At 43.4% G+C, this 20,984-nt stretch overlaps 1 protein-coding gene across 1 annotated transcript in view; it reads right to left on the reverse strand.

Moving 5' to 3' along the window:
* The window catches only part of LOC120026351 (V-set and transmembrane domain-containing protein 2-like protein), a 67,860-nt gene extending 47,177 nt beyond the window's left edge, over nucleotides 1–20,683 (reverse strand). Inside the window, exon 1 of the mRNA XM_038971195.1 lies at nucleotides 20,359–20,683. Within this exon, the coding sequence (XP_038827123.1) occupies nucleotides 20,359–20,476 (118 nt within the window). The 5' untranslated portion in view covers nucleotides 20,477–20,683. The remainder of the gene's footprint in view (nucleotides 1–20,358) is intronic.
* Between the last annotated feature and the right edge of the window lie 301 nt (nucleotides 20,684–20,984).

Raw genomic sequence — 20,984 nt, forward strand, 5'->3', positions numbered from 1 at the left:
ATCAGCCCAGAACTACACGGCAGGACCTGGTCAATGACCTGAAGAGAGCTGGGACCACAGTCTCAAAGAAAACCATTAGTAACACACTACGCCGTCATGGATTAAAGTCCTGCAGCGCACGCAAGGTCCCCCTGCTCAAGCCAGCGCATGTCCAGGCCCGTCTGAAGTTTGCCAATGACCATCTGGATGATCCAGAGGAGGAATGGGAGAAGGTCATGTGGTCTGATGAGACAAAAATAGAACTTTTTGGTCTAAACTCCACTCGCCGTGTTTGGAGGAAAAAGGATGAGTACAACCCCAAGAACACCATCCCAACCGTGAAGCATGGAGGTGGAAACATCATTCTTTGGGGATGCTTTTCTTCAAAGGGGACAGGACGACTGCACCGTATTGAGGGGAGGATGGATGGGGCCATGTATCACGAGATCTTGGCCAACAACCTCCTTCCCTCAGTAAGAGCATTGAAGATGGGTCGTGGCTGGGTCTTCCAGCATGACAACGACCCGAAACACACAGCCAGTGCAACTAAGGAGTAAGAAGCATCTCAAGGTCCTGGAGTGGCCTAGCCAGTCTCCAGACCTGAACCCAATAGAAAATCTTTGGAGGGAGCTGAAAGTCCGTATTGCCCAGCGACAGCCCCGAAACCTAAAGGATCTGGAGGAGGTCTGTATGGAGGAGTGGGCCAAAATCCCTGCTGCAGTGTGCAAACCTGGTCAAGAACTACAGGAAACATATGATCTCTGTAATTGCAAACAAAGGTTTCCGTACCAAATATTAAGTTCTGCTTTTCTGATGTATCAAATACTTATGTCATGCAATAAAATGCAATTTAATTACTTAAAAATCATACAATGTGATTTTCTGGATTTTTGTTTTCGTTTCCGTCTCTCACAGTTGAAGTGTACTTATGATAAAAATTACAGACTTCTACATGCTTTGTAAGTAGGAAAACCTGCAAAATCGGCAGTATATCAAATACTTGTTCTCCCCACTGAATATATAGTGCATACAGCTTTGGGGCTTACAAGTCAGAATTTCTTATAGCCTGATTTTCAAGCCATTAATGTACATAATTTTTAGATGTCACTACTGAACACCCGCCATTTGCATATCCACACATACTCAGCTGTATGGCTTACAAGAGTCGAATTTCATATACTTTTCAAGACATCAATGTAGCAGTAGAACAAACATATCACAATAATCTGATTTGATATCTGAATATATACTGAACAAAAATATAAATACAACATGAAACAATTTCAATGATTTTACTTAGTTACAGTTCATATAAGGAAATAAATCAGTTGAAATAAATAAATTAAGCCCTAATCTATGGATTTCACATGACTGGGCAGGGGCGCAGCCATGGGTGGGCCTGGGAGGCATAAGCCCACGCATTTAGGAACCAGGCCCAGCCAATCAAAATTAGTTTTTTCCCACAAAAGGGCTTCATCGCAGACAGAAATACTCCTCAGTTTCATCAGCTGTCCAGGTTCGCTTGTCTTAGACAAAGCCATAGGTGAAGAAGCCGGATGTGGAGGTCCTGGGCTGGCGTGGTTACACATAGTCTGTGGTTGTGAGGCCAGTTGTACTCCCGAATTCTCTAAAACAACATTGGAGGCGGCTTATGATAGAGAAAGTGCACACTCCCTCAAAACGTGTGGCATTGTGTTGTGTGACAAGAATGCATATTTTAAAGTGGCCTTATATTGTCTCCAGCACAAGGTGCACTTGTGTAATAAGGTTTAATACTTTTCCGGTATTTTACAAATGCTCCATGTCCCAAAAACAAAAGCGTAATTCAAAAGCATTATAAAGCATTTAAATAGGCCGAGGTCTGGATTTGAATAAAGCTTTGATCGAAAATGCAAGCCTGATGCTACCTGAGCCTGATGAGACATACATTAAATACATTGGACCTTTAACGAGCCCAAGCCCAAAAAAGCCAAAATGATTGTGTCGTTATCCAATAGGATAGGCTATATGATATAGGCTAGTGCACAATACACACGACAAGCTTACATTTTAGCATATAAGCTTGGTAGGGGAAAAAAAAAAAAAGTGGAAAGCATGCCAGCAAAGCCACAACACAACACAACAGTAAACAATACATGAATTGCGCTATAACTGTGACAAACGGTGCCCACAAACTGTTGGGGCCTATATAAAGCTGTCCCAACAGCAGTCCCAACATCTTACCACTGCTACACATGGTTATCAGTGGAGCCTTATCTTGCAGCGAAACAGTTCATTCAACCTCATTTACTGAATAAAAAAACCATAGCTGATATGGCTGACTTGCTTTAGCAAATGTGGTTTCTAATGACAATTGAGATGTACAAACTATGGCATAAGGGGACAACATGCGCATAAGAGGCAATTCGTAATTTCGATTCAGACAATGAGTGAGCTAGGACAGACGTAACGTTAGTCAATATAACTTTGTTTTGCACTTTTGAAATGTACAGCGACAGAATTCAGAACATGGGCCGTTCTTACAGTGCTCTCCCTGTACACCAAGTTAGAACCGTAGGATAAATAAAGGGGGCATATAAGAAGACAATGAAAGCTCTTACAATTTTCGATGACTGCATTTCTCTTAAACAGGTTATAGGCTACGGTAGAACAGTAGGCGAAATTAAAGAGGTAAATAGACCAAATTATCAGGCTAAGATTGTGAAAGTGTGATGTTGACATGATCACTCCAATAAAAGCTACTGTACATATAAAGTGATTTGTCGTCATTTTATCTGTGGCCAATGACCTAGAGCCTTCTTGGATGGGCACTTCTATGGCAGCAGCCGAAGGGCTAGAATTTTCAATGTCTCCTCTTACACTTGGCAGTGACGTAAAGTCCCCATGAGTGACAGAACACTGAGACAATCACGGTGCAACGCTCCGTATTTTCTGCTGGCTAGCCCCACCACCACAAAAGCACTGAGCTAGGCTGAAACACCTGCCTTTTGGAGCTGTCTTACTCAAGAAAATATATATATATAATTTTTTACATTGTTTGGAAACTGATATGTAACACGTATTAATGCCAAAATAACATGCAAAACAGGCAAGCCCACAAAAATAAATGCTAAAAATGTGGGGCTCAAAACAGGTGGGGCTCTGGTTATGGGTTTGAATAAATAACTGCTATAGTCTACCACCATCGCGCTTTCAATTCTTCTTTCAAACTACCCATGAGTTCTATTGGCTGCTGTATTTAACATTGAGCTTGCGTCCCTCTTGGAATAGTCTATTGGTATAGGAAATACAAAAAAATGATGTCCAGCAAGCTATTCTAGTTCAAGAGCTAAGGAGTGTTTTTTTAAGGAGAAGCCAGTGGAGCAGAGGTATTGCGCAAGAGGCAGTGGCTATACGTTAGAAGCTTATTATGCATAACCCATCATGAATTAGCTAAATATAAGGCTAATACTACATTGCATTTATTACCTGAAAGAGGTAGACTTGGACATCTATATTTAGGGCCGTATATCAATCTAGAACAGGACGATCTATTTTGGATGCAATTTGAATGGAGTTGATGGAGAGAAAGACTGCTAAAGTGATTGGCTGTTTTAAAACTCTGCATTTGCAATTCAAAAAACAAATCATTACAATTAAAGCCCAAGGTGACCCCCAAATGTCAGATGGAGATGGGTAAATTAGACGTGCATTCGGTCTTTATATCCCTGTAGCATAGGCTACGCTGTAACAAATGTAGGCCTACCTGTCACAAGAATGATGATGAGATGATAGGTCGACATGCATTGTGAACTGTGCTCCATACTGAGATGGGCTGTCTGTCCCCACCTTGAGCTTTGATGATTCATCATGCAGAGGCCATAGAGAAGCCAGATTTGGACATTGCATATAATTTAATAGTTCTATTTCACACCATGCTGTTAATATAAATAATTTATTATAATTTACCGGTTTCTCCCGGGAAAAGGGAGTGATTGTGGGCGGTAAATCCCGATAATTGGGATCCTACCATTTAACCCTCCTGTGTAATGATCATGCTGTTTAATCAGCTTCTTGATATGCCACACCTGTCAGGTGGATGGATTATCTTGACAAAGCAGAAATGCTCACTAACAGGGACGTTAACAAATTTGTGCACAAAATTTGAGAGGATTAAGCTTTGTGTGTGTATGGAAAATTTCAGGGATCTTTAATTTCAGCTCATGAAACATTTGACCAACACTACACATTGTGTTTTCGATTTCTGTTCAGTCTCCAATGTAGGCTACAGCAGAACACACATATCAGAATATATAGGCCTCCTACTTATGTGATAACATGAAGTGCATATTCAGATTAACTTCACAGTACAGAACAAGTTTATAAAGGAAAAAGATTTTCCTACCTTTAGTTTTCAAAAATCTCCCTCAACACAGACATTTCCCTTGTGCGTCTTCTCCCTACTTCTCGTTTTGCTCCTGGTGTCTGTGACATCTGTGTCCTTTAGAAATCCATGATCTCACATAGGGAACTGGCTTGAATTTGATCAGGGGTGGGATAACAAGGTTCAGAAAGAGAAGCCCTGATGTGGTGGAGGTATGCAGAGGGGCGCAGGTTGAGGAGCAAATCAGATTCATATGATAAAATCCCCACTCGCATTCTACATTGGTGCTGACTGCCACCAACAGCTCTTTAAGTCCATCTAGAATGGCTCCTTTATCATTACCATTAGTGTACCTGTAGTACCTGTACTGCCTGTAGGCCTGTATGACCCTAAGTGGACTGTCAATGCCAAACCGCTGGCAGAGAGATTCTATCTCTGTTTCTCTGTACAGTGCTCCTGCTTCCTCCGCCCAGTATTGCGCGTAAAGCATCTTCAGCTCCTTGATGAACTGGCTGTATCCTGTATTGTCCACCACCCGTCCTCCTTGAGATAACATTCTAGCCTCCATGTTCCTCACCAAGCCCTCGAAAAACTCCTTCTGATTAAGGACTCTGTCGCTGGGTCTTCCATCATTCAGTTTGACGCCTTGGAAAGAGTTCTCCTCAATCCCTCTCTGGCTGAGTCGTGTGTGTGTCGGCCTGGCTGCTCTGCCATTGCAATGCTTCCCTGATGACTGCCCTGTGTGCAGTAATAATTGTGCAATCTCTCTTTTGGAGCTCGAGTGACAATTCAGATAGTTCTTGAAGTGCATCAAACATAAAGCCGAGATTGTTAACAAACGCATGCGAGGATATTTGCATGGCAAGGCCACTAAAGCTTGGGGGGCATCCTCAGCTGCTGTGGTGAAATGCTTGTGAAGAGCCAGGTAATTTTTCCGCACAGACTCTACAGTTCGAAAACTGGATGCCACCCATCAAAGATCCTGCCGCTTTTGCACAGCTGAATGTCTAAACTCTCTGTGCACTCCCTTAGCTCCATTCGTTTTTTGTTGGATACGCTATGAAGCGTATATAGCTTGTCCGTAAGTATTATAAAATAATTGATTGCTCTGATCTCTTTTACCACATTGCCTACTGCGAGCTCAAGCCTGTGTGCCGAGCATTGCCAAACAGTTATATTAGGGAAGAGGGCCTGGAGCCTTGTTACTACTTCGCTCTTGCATCGCAGCATGACAGACGCACAATCACATGTAATTCCAATGAGGATTTTGGAGAGAAGGTCCTCAGTAAACTTCACACCCTCTAACCTGGATAACAGATTACGGACAATTCCACCAGCAGATACAGTTGAAGTCGGAAGTGTACATACACCTTAGCCAAATACATTTAAACACAGTTTTTCACAATTCCTGACATTTAATCAGAGTAAAAATTCCCTGTTTTAGGTCGGTTAGGATCACCACTTTAATTTTAAGAATGTGAAATGTCAGAATAATAGTAGAGATAATGATTTATTTCAGCTTTTATTTATTTTCCTCACATTCCCAGTGGGTCAGAAGTTTACATACAGTCAAATAGTATTTGGTAGCATTGCCTTTAAATTGTTTAACTTGGGTCAAACGTTTCGAGTAGCCTTCCACAAGCTTCCCACAATAAGTTGGGTGAATTTTGGCCCATTCCTCCTGACAGAGCTGGTGTAACTAAGTCAGGTTAGTAGGCCTCTTTGCTCGCACACTCCTTTTCAGTTCTGCCCACAAATTTTCTATGGGATTGAGGTCAGGGCTTTGTGATGGCCACTCCAATACCTAGACTTTGTTCTCCTTGAGCCATTTCGCCACAACTTTGGAAGTATGCGTGGGGTCATTGTACATTTGGAAGACCCATTTGCGACCAAGCTTTAACTTCCTGACTGATGTCTTGAGATGTTGCTTCAATATATCCACATCATTTTCCTGCCTCATGGTGCCATCTATTTTGTGAATTGCACCAGTCCCTCTTGCAGCAAAGCACCCCCACAACATGATGCTGCCAACCCTGTGCTTCATGGTTGGGATGGTGTTCTTTGGCTTGCAAGCCGCCCCCCTTTTTCCTCCAAACATAACGATGGTCATTATGGTCAAAACAGTTCCATTTTTGTTTCATCAGACCAGAGGACATTTCTCCAAAAAGTACGAACTTTGTCCCCATGTGCAGTTGCAAACCGTATTCTGGCTTTTTTATGACGGTTCTGGAGCAGTGGCTTCTTCCTTGCTGAGCGGCCTTTCAGGTTATGTCGATATAGGACTTGTTTTACTGTGGATATAGATACTTTTGTTCCTGTTACCTCCAGCATCTTCACAAGGTCCTTTGCTGTTCTGGGATTGATTTGCACTTTTCACACCAAAGTACGTTCATGTCTAGGAGACAGAAGGCGTCTCCTTCCTGAGGGGTATGACGGCTGCGTGGTCCCATGTGTTTATACTTGCGTACTATTGTTTGTACAGATGAACGTGGTACATTCAGGCATTTGGAAATTGCTCCCAAGGATGAACCAGACTTGTGGAGGTCTACACTTTTTTTTCTGAGGTCTTGGCTGATATCTTTTGATTTTCCCATGATGTCAAGCAAAGAGGCACTGAGTTTGAAGGTAGGCCTTGAAATACATCCACAGGTACACCTCCAATTGACGTCAATTAGCCTATCAGAAGCTTCTAAAGCCATGACATCATTTTCTGGAATTTTCCAATCTGTTTAAAGGCACAATCAACTTAGTGTATGTAAACTTCTGACCCACTGGAATTGTGATACAGTGAATTATAAGTGAAATAATCTGTCTGTAACCAATTGTTGGAAAAATGACTTGTGTCATGCACAAAGTAGGGCAAAATAATAATACATCTCAATATGCAGATCTGGTAATTAGAGCGATTATTATATATGTATATTTTAATTAACTGTAGATACACCTATATGAAATATTCTTCCATGACATCCCTTTTTGCACCAGTGTCAGGCTGTTTTACACATTTGGAAAAGGGGTCGGAGAGAGAAAGGTAGCGTAGACGAAAACGAATCCGATCAAAATGTCCCGCCCCACGGAAAGTAGTGGTTTAAAATGTACTTTCTTAAACCACTTACTATTGGATTTACTCATTTAGGCTAACATAAGTTTGACCCAATGTTAATTCCCCACAACACTTCCCTCCATCAGAAGACCAAGGGGAACAAAGTTAACATTGGACTTCATGTCTTCATCTCAACACCCTGCCTGGGAGGGTTTTTCTGGTTCACCTTTTAAGGAGCTGTAATGATTAGTGCAGTGCAGAATGGCTACACTTCTACTAATGTGATCAGCATTAAGGTTATGTCTGTCTCTATACCCTTTCCATTGCCTAATGGTTGAACTTAGAGTTTGCTGTTCAGGAGTTATTCACAACTTGGATGCTATGGTTCATGTACCTACAGCAAATACCACAGGTATCAGAGAGTCAAACGTGAAGAATTCCATCTCATGGAACCAGTTTTTACCACAGATGAAAGTTCAGAACTGCGAATATGGAGCCTTCAATACACCTGTTTGAGTGAGTTCTTCACCAGTTTTGCACAGTAAACCCTTTGAATCTTGAACCTCACATGGGGGATATCCAGGCTTTCTGCAGCCAATAATAGATAAGGCCTTGCAGGCTTGCACAAAGCCCAATCCCCCAGGCTCCCTGCTAAGTGTCACGTTCTGTGGACCTACATATTTATCGAAATGTTACACTGCCTGTGATCTTGATTGCCGAAGAGTCCTCTCAACAGATCAAAGGCTCAGAGCATTTCTTTTGATATTCCTTGCCATAAATTCAGTGCCATGTCTAGCCCCAAACTCCCCAGGAGCCTAATTGTTATTACACCACATTCAATTGATAACATGGTAGAGAAGCATGTGCCTATTTCAGAATCCGTGTATTGGTCCTACAAGACTCTCGGATGACCGTCATATTGAAATGCAACACATTTATATGTTAAGTATTTCCAACTTCCTGAGACTGAATGTGACAAAATGTGACGTTGGTGACAGACTTCTTTTTGGTGTCAGACTAACAGTAAACATTTGACAGGAAACATGCGATTTCCTAATAACAGTATAATTCTACCACAGAAACAAATTCCCAGACCAATCATATAGTCTTAGAGAACTACTTTTGTGTATAAATCTTGTGGATTGACCCTCCAAGGTTCAATCTTTGCTACAAAGTGGAGCTCTACTTACCCCGGTGTCCTCCTCCAAAACACACCACTGTGCATCACTTCATCCATTTCAGACCTGTCATTCTGCTCCACTCACTCACCAGGTTTCTGTCACGACCCTCTGCTGTGACAGTGTAAGTGTCCAATCTGCTGGCCCCTCTCTCACAGCCAGAGCCACATTAAATTGAAAGCCAATGCAAACTGCCTGGGCAGATGAGACTCATTAAATGGACACCAAGCAGAGTGTGGAGGAGGATTTCAAAGACTTTTTGTGCGTAATTAACTTATACAGTACGCCCAGACGGTAAATTTAGTGTGAACAATGATTACATGGTGAAACAATCAGAGTACATTGACGTTCTGTTGGGTGGGATTTCAAACGGTGCCAAATTTGGACTATGCCTTCACAGTGCAGAATATTCAACAAAACAGTGTCCTAGGGCAAACTGAATTTAATGGCGTCATTCTGACTACAATAACATATTTTGTGAGGTCAACGTCAGGTTGTATAGGCCTACATTTGGTGTTGTGTTGATCTGGATCATCCGGTGTTGTCTGGTGTTTTTGTTCTGACGGTTGTTACCTGGATATCTTACCAGACAATGATGTGCCATCTTTGCTAGACGTCTTGGTGTCATCGTGAACAAAATATACATATTTTCCTTGTGATAAGCTGATGCCTCTACAATTAGGGAACCAATTTACAACCAGACAATTATGACGTCCCATGTCGCATTTTACCTACTAGAGTAGATCTTATGTCTTGTACTGTGTTCATTATTGCTCTTCCAGGTACACATGGACACACACTCAACATTGCCCCCCCCTTCCCTCATCTTTTCTCTGTGCAACCTTCCGAGACCTGATGCTGTGAGATTGACAGGACCGGGGCAGACCCAGACACACGTGTCAAAGGAGCCAGGTGTTGTTAGACCTGACTTCTTCACCTTCCCTTCCGATGCCATGCAATGTTCCGCCTAGCTGCACAGGTGTTAGACCTACAGACCTGTACACATCGGATGAGCAGTGGCCATGCAGGGCCACGAAACCCGGGACAAATGCACTTATCTGGGGCTGGATACAAATGAGCCTAGGCTAAACATAACACACGCTCTATGGAACACTGCATTGGCTGCTGTGTTCTATAATATAAAATGCCATCTAGCAGATGCTTTTATCCAACACAACTTACAACTGCATACATCACCCACATTTTACATATGGGTGAACCCATGGGGAATCAAACCCTCAATCCTTGGCATTTGCAAGCAGGGTACACTACCCACTGAGCCACACATAAGTGCCGGTGCTGAGTGCCAGGTCAATATATCAACCAATCAGTGTCTGGCCTGATAAATCAAATCAAAGTTTATTGGTCGTGTACGCAGATTTGCAGATGTTATCGCAGGTGCAGTGAAATGCTTGTGTTTCTAGCTCCAACAGTGCAGTAATAATACCAACCAAAACAATATGCACATAATCCAAAAAGTAAAAAGAAAGAAATGAAGAAATATCAGAACAAACAATGTGAGAGTTTATATATATATCACAGATCCTCCACCAAATTTCACACTGGGTGCGAGACACTGTGGCTTGTAGGCCTCTCCAGGTCTCGCACCCACTGTGAAAGTTGGTGGAGGATCGGTGATGATCTGGGGGTGCTGCAGATTTGTCTTTGTGAAGGACGCATGAATCAAGCCACGTACAAGGATGTCCTGGAAGAAAAATTGCTTCCTTCTGCTCTGACAGTGTTCCCCAACTCTGAGGATTGGTTTTTCCAGCAGGACAATGCTCCATGCCACACAGCCAGGTCAATCAAGGTGTGGATGGAGGAGTACCTGATCAAGACCCTGTCATGGCCAGCCAAATCTCCAGACCTGAACCCCACTGAAAACCTCTGGAATGTGATCAAGAGAAAGATGGATGGTCACAAGCCATCAAACAAAGCTGAGCTGCTTGAATTTTTTCGCCAGGAGTGGCATAAAGTCACCCAACATTATTGTGAAAGACTGATGGAGAGCATGCCAAGACACATGAAAGCTGTGATTGAAAATCAGGGTTATTCCACCAAATACTGATTTCTGAACTCTTCCGAAGTTAAAACATTAGTATTGTGTTGTTTAAAATTATTTGAGGTCTGACAACTCTGCATCTTTGTTGTTATTTTGACCAGTTGTCATTTTCTGCAAATAAATGCTCTAAATGAGAATATGTTTATTTGGAATTTGGGAGAAATGTTGTCAGTAGTTTATAGAACAAAACAAAAAAAATAATTTTACCCAAACACATACCTATAAATAGTAAAACCAGAGAAATGGACAATTTTGCAGTGGTCTCTTAATCTTTTCCAGAGCTGTATTTATACAGTATATATATATACAGTACAAGTCAAAGGTTTGGACACACCTACTCATTCAAGGGTATTTCTTTATTTTTACTATTTTATACATTGCAAAATAATAGTGAAGACATCAACACTATGAAATAACACTTACGGAATCATGTAGTAGCCCAAAAAGTGTTAAAATATATTTTATATTTGAGATTCTTCAAAGTAGCCACCCTTTGCCTTGATGACAGCTTTGCACACTCTCAACCAGCTTCGATGTAGAATGTAAAAAAGAGTAAAAATAAAGGAAAACCCTTGTGTACTGTAAATATATATATATATATATATATATATATATATATATATATAGAAAGAGAGAGAGATATATGTATACTATGCCTTCAGAAATAATTCACACCCCTTGACTTCTTCCACATTTTGTTGTGTTAAAGTCTGAATGTAAAATGTATGAAAATTAGATTTTGTGTCACAGGCCTACACACAATACTCCATAATAGCGTTTAACATTATTTTTTTATGACTACCTCATCTCTGTACCCCACACAATTATCTGTAAGGTCCCTCAGTCAAGCAGTGCATTTCAAACACAGATTCAACCACAAAGACCAGGGAGGTTTTCCAATGCCTCGTAAAGAAGGGCACATATTGGTAGATGGGTAAAAATGTCAAAAAACAGACATTGAATATCCCTTTGAGCATGGTGAAGTTATTAAAAGTCGAATGACGCACTGGTTTTGAAAAAAAAAATTCTGGTATATCTAAATGGGTCCTAAAATTCAAAATCAAATAGCGAAATGATCCATAGTATGACCATCTTAAAACAATTCTATAATATGAATATATATATATTATTTTTTAAAGAAGACATTGAATATCCCTTTGAGCAGTGGTGAAGTTATTAATGACTTCTAGAGTCAATTGACACACCGGTGCATCAATCTAAGTAAGATAATAAAATCCACATAAAAATCTATCAGTTTAAAATAGAGATATCTGTTTAATAATCCACCGGATCTGCCTGTCGCGGCCTTCTGCATCTGCGGTGGAAGGTGGCCGAGCTACAGTGGAGTTTGTCAGACCATGAGATATCCCAAAAACTGGTCTTATCATGAAAACGTCTATAGCCTTCGAACGGTTTGGCCTACAATCGATTATGACCACTCTATGGAAAGGGGCGACTCTCGCGAGTGTCACGGGACTTGTCTGTAGGTAACTGGTACCGACTTTAAAAATGTAATGTAAGTATAGAGGTAGTTTTGTGTCTACGCAAAAAAAGGGGTTAAATATGTGTAAAACAAAAATCTTATCAACTCAGCAAAAAAATAAACGTCCCTTTTTCAGGACCCTTTCTTTCAAAGATAATTCGTAAAAATCCAAATAACTTCACAGATCTTCATCGGTCTGTGCGTGATTTCCTGCAAGACAGGAATGTTAGTGTTCTGCCATGGCCAGCGAAGAGCCCGGATCTCAATCCCATTGAGCACGTCTGTGACCTGTTGGATCGGAGGGTGAGGGCTAGGGTCATTCCCCCAAGAAATGTCCGGGAACTTGCAGGTGCCTTGGTGGAAGAGTGGGGTAACATCTCACAGCAAGAACTGGCAAATCTGGTGCAGTCCATGAGGAGGAGATGCACTGCATTACTTAATGCAGCTGGTGGCCACACCAGATACTGACTGTTACTTGTGATTTCCGTTAGTCACATGTCTGTGGAACTTGTTTAAGTCTCAGTTGTTGAATCTTGTTGTGTTCATACAAATATTTACACATGTTAAGTTTGCTGAAAATAAACGCAGTTGACAGTGAGAGGACGTTTCTTTTTTTGCTGAGTTTATGTCCTAGATATAGGACCGACACTTATGATTTATTTTTGGACTGTCTTTTTTGCCATTTATGAATGTGTTATTCAATACGTTTCTATGGGCTATAGTAGTAAAGGCTAAATTCAACATGTTATCAAATAATTGTTTAATATTTTGGGGGGATACCTAAAGGGGTCCTAAAATTCTAAATCAAATAGCTAAATGATCCATGGTATGGCCATCTTAAAACAATTCCATGTCAGCTTAGAATCCCCCAAAGATACGGGAGTCCTTCCTAATCGGAGAGAAAGGAATGCGCTTAGGGATTTCACCATGAGGTCAACGATGACATTAAAACAGTTACAGAGATAGGAGAAAACTGAGGATGGATCAACAACATCATAGTTTCTTCACAATACTAATACTAATCTAAATGACAGAGTAAAAAGAAGGAAGCCTGCACAGCATAATACTATTCCAAAACATGCATTCTGTTTGCATTAAGGCAAAAAAATGTGACAAAGAAATGTACCTAAATACAAAGCACTCTATGTTTGGGGCAAATCCAACACAACACATCACTGAGTGCCACTTTTCATATTTTCAAGCATGGTGGTAGTTGCATCATGTTATGGGTATGCTTGTCATTCGCAAAGACTGGGGAGTTCTTTAGCGTGAAAAGAAATGGAATAGAGCTAAGCACGGGAGTCGCAACCATGACGGAGGCCCGAGAGGCAGTCCCAAAACATTTTTTTGGGGGGCACACAGAGTGGTCGGCGGAGCCGAGGGGTGAACCAGAGCCAGTCAGGGAGTCGAGTGAGGAGCTCGACGCAAGATTCCAGAGAGAGGTGCTGGCATTGAGAGCGCTGCAGAGCGGGCGTGCTGAGGAGCGTGACACCAGTCCGGTGTCATGTGCACCTGTTTCACTTATCTGGCCGTCGGTGCGCCTCCTCAGTCCGGTGCGTCCTGTGTCGCCTCCGCGCACTCACCCTGGGGTGTGTGTCACCGTTCAGGCACCATGTTATGTGGTTCTACACACCGTGTATGTAGTGCGCCTTCACAGCCCAGTGCGTCCTGTGCCAGCGCCCCGCACTTGCCGGGCTAAAGTGAGCATCCAGCCAGGACGGGTTGTGCCAGCTCTACGCTCCAGACCTCCAGTGCGCCTCCACAGTCCAGTACGTCCTATGCCTCCTCCCCGCACTCGCCCTGAGGTGCGTGTCATCAGCCCGAAGCCACCTGTACCGGTCCCACGCATCAGGCCTCCAGTGCGCCTCCACAGTCCAGAGCTTTTGGCGACAGTCTCCAGTCCAGAGCTTCCGGCGACAGTCTCCAGTCCAGAGCTTCCGGCGACAGTCTCCAGTCCAGAGCTTCCGGCGACAGTTCCCAGTCCAGAGCTTCCGGCGACGGTTCCCAGTCCAGAGCTTCCGGCGACGGTCCACAGTCCAGAGCTTCCGGTGACGGTCCACAGTCCAGAGCTTCCGGCGACAGTTCCCAGTCCAGAGCTTCCGGCGACGGTTCCCAGTCCAGAGCTTCCGGTGACGGTTCCCAGTCCAGAGCTTCCGGCGACGGTTCCCAGTCCAGAGCTTCCGGCGACGGTCCACAGTCCAGAGCTTCCGGCGACGGTTCCCAGTCCAGAGCTTCCGGCGACGGTCCACGGTCCGGAACCTCCTGAGACGGCCCACGGTCCGGAACCTCCTGAGACGGCCCACGGTCCGGAACCTCCTGAGACGGCCCACGGTCCGGAACCTCCTGAGACGGCCCACGGTCCGGAACCTCCTGAGACGGCCCACGGTCCGGAACCTCCTGAGACGGCCCACGGTCAGGAACCTCATGAGACGGCCCACGGTCAGGAACCTCCTGTGACAATCTACAGTCCGGTTCCTCCGGCGACAATCTACGGTCCGGAACCTCCGGCGACGATCCACGGTCCGGTTCCACGGAAGCGGAGGGATCAGCAAGCGGAGCGGGGTTTACGCCCCGAACCGGAGCCGCCACCGAGGCTAGATGCCCACCCGGACCCTCCCCCAGAGTCTGGTTTTGCGGCCGGAGTCCGCACCTTTGGGGGGTGGGGTACTGTCACGCCCTGACCTTAGAGAGCCTTTTTATTTCTCTATTTGGTTAGGTCAGGGTGTGATTTGGGTGGGCATTCTAGTTTTCTATTTCTTTGTTTGCCGGGTATGGTTCCCAATCAGAGGCAGCTGTCTGTCGTTGTCTTTGATTGGGAATCATACCTAGGCAGCCTGTTTTTCCACCCTAGTTTGTGGGATGTTGTTTTTGCACAGTAGCTGTATAGCCCTGCAGAACTTTACATTCGTTTTTTTCCCTTTGTTGTTTTGGGTGTTCATTCAAATAAAATACGATGAACACTTTCCACACTGCGCTTTGGTCTCATTCCAACGACAGACGTAACAACATACATCTAAAACGTCACACATAGCCTACATATCATAACATACACCCAATATCTAGGTCTAATACATACAGTGGCGACCCGTCATTCAGGGCAGGTGGGCCCCACCTTTTAGGTTAAAAATAAATTAACTTTTAACTTTTAGGTTAAAAATAAATAAATATTTTTTTTTTATTAATTGGGGGGCTTGTCTGTTTTGCGTGTTATTTTGGCATTAATACATGTCACATATCAGCTTGCAAACAATGTATAAAAAAACATTCATTGAGTTAATAAAGCCGTATACAAACATGGCCTCTTTTTTGATTTCTTGAGTAAGGCAGCCTAGCTCAGTGCTTTCTGTGGTGATGGGGAAGCAGAAAATACAGAGTTGAACCTGATTGGTTTTCTGTCATTCCCAATTCTAAGGTTAGAGCTCAAAAATGTTTGCCCCTTGAGTTCTGCCATAGAGTTATTTTAGAAGTGCCCATCCAAGAAGGCTCAAGGTCAGTAGAATCCACATTTGTTTAAGTAAGTCTGCCATATCAGCTATGTTTTTCTGTGTAGTGGCTTTGCTGGCATGCATCCCACTTTTTTTTGCCCCACCAAGATTTACATGCTAAAATCGCCACTGAATACATAGTACAATGCAAATTACAATACAAGATATATAAAATGCCTGTGTCTCTTCACGGTTCCGTTTGTGCAGTCAGGTGTTCTTTTACCTGTTTTTTGAAACTGTTTTTATTTCTAGCTTGAGTTACCTGGTGTGGCAGTTATATGTAGTCAAATCAAATCAAACTTTATTTGCCACATGCGCCGAATACAACAAGTGTAGACTTTACCGTGAAATGCTTACTTACAAGCCCTTAAACAACGGTGCAGTTCAAGAAGAAGAAAATATTTACCAACTAGGCTAAAATAAAAAGTAATACTAAAAAGTAACACAATAAGAATAACAATAACGAGGCTATATACCAGGGGCACCGGTAGCGAGTCAGTGTGCAGGGGTACAGGCTAGTTGAGGTAATCTGTACATGTAGGTGGGGGCGAAGTGACTATGCATAGGTACCTAACAAACAGCGAGTAGCAGCAGTGTACAAGGGGAGGAGGGGGGGGCTAGAAGCTGTACTGGGCCATTCGCACTACCCTCTGTAGCGCCTTGTGGCCAAGCGGTTGCCATACCAGGTAGTGATGCAACTGGTCAGGATGCTCTCGATGGTGCAGCTGTAGAACCTTTTGAGGATCTGGGGACCCATGCCAAATCTTTTCATTCTCCTGAGGGGGAAAAGGTTTTGTCGTGCCCTCTTCACAACTGTCTTGGTATGTTTGGACCATGATAGTTCGTTGGTGATGTGGACACCAAGGAACTTGATACTCTCGACCCGCTCCACTACAGCCCCGTCAATGTTAATGGGGGCCTGTTCGGCCTGCCTTTTCCTGTAGACCACCATCAGGTCCTTTGTCTTGCTCATATTGAGGGAGAGGTTGTTGTCCTGGCACCACACAGCCAGTTCTCTGACCTCCTCCCTATAGGCCGTCTCATCGTTGTCAGTGATCAGGCCTACCACTGTTGTGTCGTCAGCAAACTTAATCATGGTGTTGGAGTCGTGTTTGGCCACGCAGTCGTGGGTGAACAGCGAATACAGGAGGGGACTAAGTACACACCCCTGTGGGGCTCCAGTGTTAAGGATCAGCATGGCAGACGTGTTGTTGCCTACTCTTACCACCTGGGGGCGGCCCGTCAGGAAGTCCAGGATCCAGTTGCAGAGGGAGGTTTTTAGTCCCAGAGTCCTTAGCTTAGTATTGAGCTTCGTGGGCACTATGGTGTTGAACGCTGAGCTGTAGTCAGTGAACAGCATTCTCACATAGGTGTTCCTTTTGTCCAGGTGAGAAAGGGCAGTGTGGAGTGCGATTGAGATTGTGTCATCTGTGGATCTGTTGGGGCGGTATGCAAATTGAAGTGGGTCTAGGGTGTCCGGGAGGATGCTGTTGATGTGAGCCGTGACCAGCCTTTCAAAGCACTTCATGGCTACTGACATGAGTGCCACAGGGCTGTAATCATTTAGGCAGGTTACCTTCGCTTTCTTGGGCACAGGGACTATGTTGGTCTGCTGGAAACATGTAGGTATTACAGACTCGGTCAGGGAGAGGTTGAAAATGTCAGTGAAGATACTTGACAGTTGGTCCGCGCATGCTTTGTGTACACGTACTGGTAATCCGTCTGGCCCAGCGGCTTTGTGAATGTTGACCTGTTTAAAGGTTTTGTTCACATCGGCTACCGAGAGCGTTAGCCGATGTCATTGCTCTATTTAATACTTTGCGTTTCCCAGCCTCTGTTCTGGACCTGACGACTGTGAAGAGACCTCTGGTTGCATGTCTTGTGTTGTACCGAAGAGTGTCTAAACTGTGTGCCAACTGCTTGAGCAGACAGTTCGGTACCTTCAACACAACAATACATTGCACAAAGACCAACAGTAATGCGGACAATCTCTCCTCAACTTTCAGCCAGGAGAGACTGACACGCATGTTACGGACACTTTCCCTCTGTATACATCTAAGTGCAAGACGTGCTGCTTTGTTCTGGACCAACTGCAATTGACCTATGTCCTTCTTAGCTGCACATGACCACAAAGCTGGGCCGTGGCCCAGCTGCGACAAAACTAGGGTTCAGGGCAGGGTACTGGTCAGCCTGTCTGATCAACTGAGATGTCATGAAGGCAGAGCAACACCCTATCATGGACAGACCTCTTCCCATTTTAGCAACCATTGAGTCTATATGTTTTGACCATGACAGCTTGCTATCTAGGGTTACACCCACCAGTTTAGTCTCCTCAACTTGTTCAATAGCCACATGGTACAGTGATAGAGCCCGGAAGGATGCTCTCAATGGTGCATCTGTAGCCTCCTGAGATTGAAGAGGCGCTGTTGCAGCTTTTTCACCACACTGTCTGTGTGAAAGGACCATTTCAGGTTGTCAGTGATGTGCACGCCGAGCAACTTGAAGCTTTTGACCCTCTCCACTGCGGCCCCGTCGATGTGGACGGGGTACATGCTCTCTCTGCTGTCTCCCGTAGTCCACGATCAGCTAATTTGTTTAGTTGACGTTGAGGTACGACTTAACCTCAATGGGATGCAGCTCTCCTTTCGGTTGAGAAGCCTGTCACCTCCAAAAGTGAAACAAAAGGCAATTTTTTCCAGATCACCAAAGAGAGAACAGCTAATGAAGATAGTAGGATCTGAGTTATAGCTACGCTACAGTAGCCTATTTTGAATTGATGAGCTTTCCCCTTTTATGAAATTCCGAACCTGAGCCATTCTCTTTTGTGGCTGGTTAGACGTAAGACTGGGGAGAGAACATTGCAGTTAGAGAGAGAGAGAGAGAGAGAGAGAGAGAGAGAGAGAGAGAGAGAGAGAGAGAGAGAGAGAGAGAGAGAGAGAGAGAGAGAGAGAGAGAGAGAGAGAGAGAGAGAGAGAGAGAGAGAGAGAGAGAGAGAGAGAGAGAGAGAGAGAGAGAGAGAGAGAGAGAGAGAGAGAGAGAGAGAGAGAGAGAGAGAGAGAGAGAGAGAGAGAGAGAGAGAGAGAGAGAGAGAGAGAGAGAGAGAGAGAGAGAGAGAGAGAGAGACTGGTACAGAATAGAGAGACACAATGATAAAGTGTTTATCGCAGACGATCAAATTAAATTGTATAGCAGCCTGCAGTTAGAGCCAAAATACTGTAGAAACATCTTTGTGACAGGTAATATGGCAAAAATGCAGTGCCACACCAATTAGGAAGCTTCTACTGAGCTACATTTGATCTGAGAATGTACAAGCACGCTCATTGCTGGTAAGATACTGCTGTTAAAATAATGCATCAACATGTCATTGCTGTTCCTGTCCATTAGTGTCCTGTATTTTGTCATGTTCTATGTTTTGTGTCAACCCCAGGATAAATAGCTGCTGCTTCTTCAACAGCTAATGGGGATCTGAAAGAAAATCTGAAAAAAATCCTGAAATCATTAAAAAAAAGTCCAGAAATCTTAATAAGATAGATTGGTTTATTCATGTTCCCTCCCAACCTAACTCCAGGGTCTCAGGGTGTGGGCTCATTAACATTTTGAAAACTCATTTTTGTAGATAACATGATTGATTGATTAATACAGATTTTAAACTATTGCTTTGTCTGTCCAATCCATTACCGATGTCTCCCATAGGACCTTAGAACAGGGAACGATTACACACATCCATTGTCTCTGAGCAGGTGCTGGCTACAAAAAAAATATATATTAGAAAGTGAAATGAGACTCTGCACACTGCGCTCCTATGTGATGTCTTTTTCACCCGTTATTCCCATAGTAACTTCCTAATAAGTCATACATTTACCCTCAACATACCGTGACTAGTGCCCTCACACCTGCCATATATGGGTCTGAATCACCTGCCACCTATCTACACCTTCCCTCCAAAAATCCTCCCCTTAAAATCCCACCTCTGCCAACAATGCACACCCCTGCCACCCTTGATTTCACAGCACGCAAACGAAGCAAAAGTTGAAAAAGAAAATATATCCTCCTACAAGCTTAAAATGACATGGATGATTTATAGCTTTGGGACATGAACATTGATTTTCCTCTTGTCTGTATTGTTCTGTCAGTAAATTAGCCCAAGATGCACTGCTACCTAACTGGAAATACCATATACGAAATCCAACAGCAGTTGCTCAAAACAGTTGCTCCGAATATAGCAGTGTCAGATATCAAGTTGGAACTGCCCCTCACAAAATGGTCTTTGAGGTCATAAAATGGTATTGTACTGTTGGATTAATGTAACAGTTGTTTCAGGTTGACATGAACTCATTCATCTTTTCAATACTCCAACTTTCCATATAAAGGACTGTTGCGTTCATTAATATCACACATAATTAATGTATTATAATAGCAAAGCAATCTTCACAGATACACGCTAAAGAGTCCAGGGAAGTCTTAAGAGCCAAATTGATTAAAAATTATATTCTGTCATAAAGATGTTAATGATTGAATGATTTATTTAATTTAAGTGTCATACACCTAGCTACCGGTGCCCGGCCCACATGGGCTTACAAGACACTATTAATGTGTCCCAAATAACTTTATACTCTAAACAATAGTCGCAACTATCATCACCATCTTGACATCAGTCAACCCCACCCAGTCAGAATAGTCGCGAGTGCATGGCACAATGTATCAGTTGTTTTAAATATGCAACATAATGAATTGGCTACATAATTACCGACGGAATTAAACCTACCATTTCCAGATATATGATTGTCCACCTCGGTTCGCACAGTCGGTTTGTAAGCGGCGTTAAGTTGAATATAGAGTCCCATACAATGTAAAATCCATATTATCACTCCAAATGCTCCCATTGCTTTTGTTTCTTGTTTCAAGTCGTGGACGAAAAGCTCATATTAGGCGGAGCACGCTCACTAAATAGTATCCAAATCCTTCCTGGATGACAGCACCCTCGGAAATACAAAATAGCACCGGACAAAAATTGCGCTATGACGCGCGAGGTGTTAACTATTCGTCTTTCGGGATATTATCACCACTGGTTTCCTGTATTTCGGCAAGCAAGCACCTCCAGTAGAGGCGGACGGAGAAATACATGGGGGCAAGTGCAGTGGCTTGCAGAGAAAGTAAATTAGGCGGAGGGATCTAGAAAAATTATAGGCCTACTGTTATTAACTTTTATAACAAGTTACATTCGGGGATCTGAAGTTTTAACATCCTTTATTCTGAATACTCATTTAAAAAATATATGTTCAATAGTCAATGCTTCTGTACTGTTAGTCTTACTTCTTTACAAATGTTTTTTTACTTGCTATATAGGCAACTCAAAAAGGTAGCCTAATGTGTATTTTTCTGGGCATAGGC

Source organism: Salvelinus namaycush, chromosome 2, assembly GCF_016432855.1.
Source record: "Salvelinus namaycush isolate Seneca chromosome 2, SaNama_1.0, whole genome shotgun sequence".
Taxonomy (NCBI): domain Eukaryota; kingdom Metazoa; phylum Chordata; class Actinopteri; order Salmoniformes; family Salmonidae; genus Salvelinus; species Salvelinus namaycush.